The sequence below is a fragment of the Sinocyclocheilus rhinocerous genome, unplaced genomic scaffold (genome assembly GCF_001515625.1).
Source record: "Sinocyclocheilus rhinocerous isolate Xijiao unplaced genomic scaffold, SAMN03320098_v1.1 scaffold1131, whole genome shotgun sequence".
Taxonomy (NCBI): domain Eukaryota; kingdom Metazoa; phylum Chordata; class Actinopteri; order Cypriniformes; family Cyprinidae; genus Sinocyclocheilus; species Sinocyclocheilus rhinocerous.
In genome coordinates this window covers 672,747-678,752 of record NW_015638568.1, presented here as the reverse complement: position 1 = coordinate 678,752, position 6,006 = coordinate 672,747, and the positions used below count along the sequence as shown (strand labels likewise).

The 6,006-nt window shown below is 39.1% G+C and overlaps 1 protein-coding gene across 1 annotated transcript in view; it reads left to right on the top strand.

The window, feature by feature from the left end:
* Positions 1–6,006, top strand: part of LOC107749823 (exocyst complex component 6B-like) — a 74,547-nt gene that overhangs the window by 13,952 nt on the left and 54,589 nt on the right. Inside the window, exons 2-3 of the mRNA XM_016565012.1 lie at positions 567–740; positions 4,063–4,131. Of these exons, the coding sequence (XP_016420498.1) occupies positions 567–740; positions 4,063–4,131 (243 nt within the window). The remainder of the gene's footprint in view (positions 1–566; positions 741–4,062; positions 4,132–6,006) is intronic.

Here is a 6,006-nt window from a genome sequence, read left to right as displayed (position 1 = left end):
TTTGAAACCTAGTGGACTTTTACACGTCTTGCTTTTAGAGTGTTCTTTGTTGGTGGAGTAACAGTGGCCTTGAATTTCCTCCATTTGTACACAATCTGTCTGACTGTAGATTTGTGGAGTCCAAACTCTTTAGAGATAGTTTTGTAACCTTTTCCAGTCTGATGAGCAACAACAACTCTTTTTCTTTTTAGTTCCTCAGAAATCTCCTTTGTTCGTGCCATGATTCACTTCCACAAACATGATCAGACTTTGATAGATCCCTGTTCTTTAAATAAAACCAGGCACACACTGACACCTGATAGTCATACCATTGATTTAAAAACACCTCTGAACAGATGGACTTCAAATTAACTGCTAATCCTAGAGATTCACATAGTTTTGCCACTCACTGATATGTAATATTGGATCATTTTCCATATAAATAAATGACAAAGTATATATTTTTGTCTCATTTGATTGATTGGATTCTCTTTGTGAAAATCTGATTAGCTTTTGGGATTATTTTCAGTCAGTATTTTTACACATATGTTCCTGTTCACACATGCCACTCTGTGTTTGTTTTCCAGGCGCAGGTGCAGATCGCTCGTGACAATGCCGTGACATCACAACAGCAGTCAGTGAGTGGACGGAGGATACAAAAGGAAGTGTGCTCAGGCACAGAGGTGGACAGAAATGGAAGCAACCCCTTTTCAGAAAAGGACTCTGGGATACTGGATGTGGAGGATGAAGAGGAAAATGAGGTGAGAGAGGAAAGATTAATCTCTGCAGTCACAATAAAACCATTAAGCATTTCAACTGATTTTAAGCCAGTCAAGTTTTTAGTCTATTTTTGTGCACAGGTTATGAAACCAGAAAAATAAAATTTGTTTAAATGTGTCTTTTTGGGTGTCATTCTCTTTTTATTTCTGTCTCAGTTCTTCATAGAGATGGGAATCATAAGGAATGTAATGATTCTTGTTCTGATTCCTCTTAGTGAGGAGTTTTTAGTACTTTTTGAGAATTTTTTTTATATACCAAATAGGGATGCACCAATCATATGATATTTAGGGATGCACCGATACCACTTTTTCATATGTTCCTGTTCACACATGCCACTCTGTGTTTGTTTTCCAGGCGCAGGTGCAGATCGCTCGTGACAATGCCGTGACATCACAACAGCAGTCAGTGAGTGGACGGAGGATACAAAAGGAAGTGTGCTCAGGCACAGAGGTGGACAGAAATGGAAGCAACCCCTTTTCAGAAAAGGACTCTGGGATACTGGATGTGGAGGATGAAGAGGAAAATGAGGTGAGAGAGGAAAGATTAATCTCTGCAGTCACAATAAAACCATTAAGCATTTCAACTGATTTTAAGCCAGTCAAGTTTTTAGTCTATTTTTGTGCACAGGTTATGAAACCAGAAAAATAAAATTTGTTTAAATGTGTCTTTTTGGGTGTCATTCTCTTTTTATTTCTGTCTCAGTTCTTCATAGAGATGGGAATCATAAGGAATGTAATGATTCTTGTTCTGATTCCTCTTAGTGAGGAGTTTTTAGTGCTTTTTGAGAATTTTTTTTATATACCAAATAGGGATGCACCAATCTGATTCCGATATCGATTGCCATTTTTTAATATCTGCCTTTAGTGTGTCTCGTCTCTGTGTAACACTCTGTTTGTAGACTTTCTAATATTTCCACACAAATAACACTTTGGGAAATGATTGCAATGCATGTTGTGCGCAAGTCCAAATCCGTGATCGGCCGAAATAAACTAAAAAACTAGCCAGTTGCTAATCACTTGTTTGGAGCAAAAACTGTCCAGTTCTGATTGATGGCAGGATGACGGTGCATTTCTAATACCAACACTCATAACATGTTTCTTTATCTACATGCTGTCAAATGAACAACTGTCCTTAAGTACACAATAATGGTTCCTGGTTATTTTTTATTTAAATGTGAATGAATCACTCAGCAAGTACGTCAGATTTATTCAGCTCTGTCTGATTCATCAGTCGTCTTCTGAAGAATCGACTTAGATCTGCAAGACACTATCACAGTATTTTATTACAGTGTTCCATCCACGTTAGCCAAGTCATGAAAATCATTCAGTTTTTTTTTTTTTAAATGGAACCGTTTCTGAATATTGATGAATACCCAATAGTCCCTGTGTCTCTGTTTCTGTCTATTTCTAGCAGTTCCTTTCTCCTCCTTTACTCTAATATCCCCATGGACTTGCTGTTGGGCTGCCTGCCCAGTCCAGGATCCCCTCCCTTTCTTAATGGAGCGTCAGCTCTGCAGTTGTTTAGTGTCATTAGGGCTGCCCTGCTCCTCTGAGGCGGCAATGTGAGACGTGTGGAGCATGCAAGACGTGCTCCCCAGCTGTGGCTGCCGGCATCGGCACAGAGTGAAAGGATGATTCCCGGTCTCGCTTAGCTCCTGAGTAGGCCTGTCGCAATAATCAATATATCGACTTATCGCGCAATATATGTACATGACCTCAATAATTTTTGGCGACGCAATATATCGCCCATTATATTTACTTTTACTAATTAATGTCACTGTGTTTTGTACATTCTACTTGCACCTGTGTCTTTTTCAGCTTCTCGTACAAAACGTGGTGTAGTCATGAGGTGCTAGTTCAAATTTAAAAAATGCTTCTACAAAAAAAGTTTCATCTGCAGATATGGCCTTGTTTAGGGATCTGTGCCTTTGTGCATACGGACATCTGACTGCTAAGTATAGACCTTCTTTCATTATTATGCTGTTACATTATGATTATAGATTCAGTGGCATAAAATGGACTTTAAAATGACAATAATATCGCTTATCGCAATTACTTCTGGGGCAATATATCGCACAACAAAAAGTTGTTATCGTGACAGGCCTACTCCTGAGAGACAAATTAAAGTGACGCAGTCAAGACACTCTCAGTCGGTGTTCATTGTTTAGTTTATAATGAGTTTATTTTGACGTGCTCAGATAAGCGTTGTTTGTGTTGTGTGGCTTCTTCTCTTGTTTGACATGGTGTTTTCATTTGGTCAAACCAAAGCAACACAAGATTGGCACTTGTTGTGTTTGTACCAAAGCACTGGTGATGGACTTTTGTTTTCTGTTTGCATTGTTACGTTAAGCAGACACTTTCGTACCAAAGCAGCGAAGAAAAATTTTGCTGAGTAAATAATTAGTTTGTTGACTAATGTTGGCATCTTTACCTATCACCTTACTTACCTCATTTCATGATGTAGCAACAGTGTTTACTAACTGAATACCATTTTGAAATCTGTTTGATCAGCTCTCAAGATTTTGATGAGTTCCACAAAAAGTTGAAAACCTTACCTTTAAGTGACCCTGGTAAGGTTAACGCTTTTTGCCCTCTCGTTTGACCTTTTCCCCCTTCCCTTCCCTCCATACTTCAATCAGCCCGTGCGTCATCATGTTTTCCTCTTCTGGCTCCTGCTTGTGCCAGCCTTTAATCTGCTCGAATCTCTGCGCTCAGGGGCTTCCTGAGAAATGGGTTGTATCTAGAGATGCAGATCGGTGCCCGTTTAATGACCCCATGCCACTTGAACGATGTCCCCTTGCGCCCCTTTGTCCTGTCTGTAAATTGTTTCTAGGGGAGCATGTTAATGTGAACATGCCGTCCCTGAACCGGACAGACATTTCCAGCGCTGTCCCAGTGGTGCATCAAGACTGAATAGTTTTTTCCACATTCTCTCTGGGTTATTGTTGGTGGTGCCACAACATAGTTGGTTTTGTATGTCCCTGGTTGCCATTTTGTGGGCACCAGATCAAAGCTGGCATTGTTTAGTTGTCCATTTGTTTGGCTTACTTTTAGAAAAAGAGTCTTTCCTTACTGGCAAGTTCAAGGGTGGCTCAGGTCAAAGGGACGTAAAGAGAAGGGAAACTTCTTTTGTGACCAGTTAAATCTGGTAAAAACTATTATGCGCTGCATTCATTTTCATGACATCAAGCATCAAAATAGTTTCTAGTTGAAAAGTAAGTTTTAATATTGTTCTTAGTGATTTCCAGCTTTAGTGCTGCTCATACAGGTGATGTGTCTCTCATTGACTCGTACTGTATTGCAGATTCCTGGTGCGCAGGACTTGGTGGACTTCTCTCCTGTGTATCGCTGTTTACACATCTACACTGTATTGGTGAGTATGTCCTGTTTGCTATCTATTTTATTTCAGGTTTGACTTGTCTGATCAGAATATGATCTCTGTATTGGCCCTCACGCTAATAACTATTACCTGCACTTTGTTCCCCAAGGCCTCTCGTGAGAGAAAGATTTTCTCTTTCTCAGAGAGAAAATGTCTTGTGTGTTTTCAAAATATGTTCATGAAAATGTGAGTTTGTGAGCGAATGTGTATTTTTATTGTGATAAATATATCAGAAAACAGTAATATTTCACAATATTACTGTTTATACTGTATTTTGATCAAATAAGTGCAACCTTGGTGAGCATTTAAAAAAAAAAAAAGACATAAAAAAAATCTTACTGATCCCAGACTTTTGAACAGTAGTGTATGTGTAAATCATTTTGATTTAATGTATGGTTGCATCATTAAGTGAAAAAATTCAAATTGCCCTAGCCAAAACTAACTTAATTTGAAGTCAAAAGGATCACATGCACTTATGTAGTTCTTGCTGAACATGGCAAAGAATTATTTCATTATGATTTTTGTCTTTTTGTTTTTTAAATTGCCTTTATTTGGATATTAGATGTTTTTCATATTATTTCAAATTATAAAATTGCAATATTTGACAAAATCGCTTTATGATTTTTTTTTTTTGGTCCAAACCATGCAGCCCTAAATTGATTTGAATCGCTTCATGATAAGTACATGTGTTAATCAATGCTGGCTGGTCATTTTGATTCTAAGCAGCTAGCACCAATTGTTTGTCGATGACTTTGCTGAAATTTGCCAGTGGAAACTGCCCCGTAGTTTACCACCAGCATGTTCGCCACCCAAAAGTACCCTGGAATGTTTCCTGCACAAACAAATATTGCATTTGACGCAGCCACAAGTAATGAAAAACATTTCTTAAATGCATCACTGTTCATTTATTACCTATTAACTTGCTAGACATGCAGCTATTTAAACTGTTTGCTTTTGTAGTATGCCTCAAAATATGACCAAGAATTGGGTGTAGGTCTACGTGCTTGGGTGGATACGTCTGTTTGTTTGTTTTTTTTAAACGTGAGTACACACATGTTTGTTTTCGGAGTGTACGTGCTGACTGCTCCTCATGAAGACTCAAATTGTTTGAGTTGGTGGAATATCACTTTTATGATCCTCTGGCCTGTAAATTTCAAGTGTGTGCAGACGGACTGTCATTACTACAATAGCCTTTGTAATAGAAACCTGTGAGAATGGCATGCTGGGGCAGTTCTGGAGACCAGGTGTAGGAGCCGTCTGAGGACGCAAAGGAAAGTGAGGAAAAGTAATGGACATGAGTTGTTTGAAAGTGACCAGGCAGGGAGTCATAGAGGGGACACATACCAACACTTTTGAAGTTATAGGAAAGAAAGCAAACTAATGAGAAAAGAGCCCCGATAAGCGAGTTGATGCGTTTCTTTTTAAGAAGGAATGTTCGAGTTTTTGTGTTTCCTTTCCCTGGTGACCCTTGAGTCACCTCAGACCCTGGGAAATCACACTGCTTGCTTATACAAAAACAATCAGAATTGCACTTTATATGTCCCCGAAGGACTTTTTTGTTTAAACGGTGAGCACACACTCATGAACGCCCGTGTTTGAATGCACATATGGCAGATACTTCCCATTCACTGTATATTCACTGTCCTGAACGCCCCCACAGGAAGGAAGTTGTTGAGGCTGTTGTATGTTTATATGGCGATCGGCCATAGTGTGACATCACTCCTGATAATTTAAACAAACTTCAAGTAAACACGGCTACTTGTTACTGTAAAGAGTGAGAGGGGCAGAGAGACACTCATGGAAGGGAGGGAAATTAGTCAAATGGCCAAGTGCAAATAGTTGGAAGCTTCGTTGAAGTTTCGTGGTGTT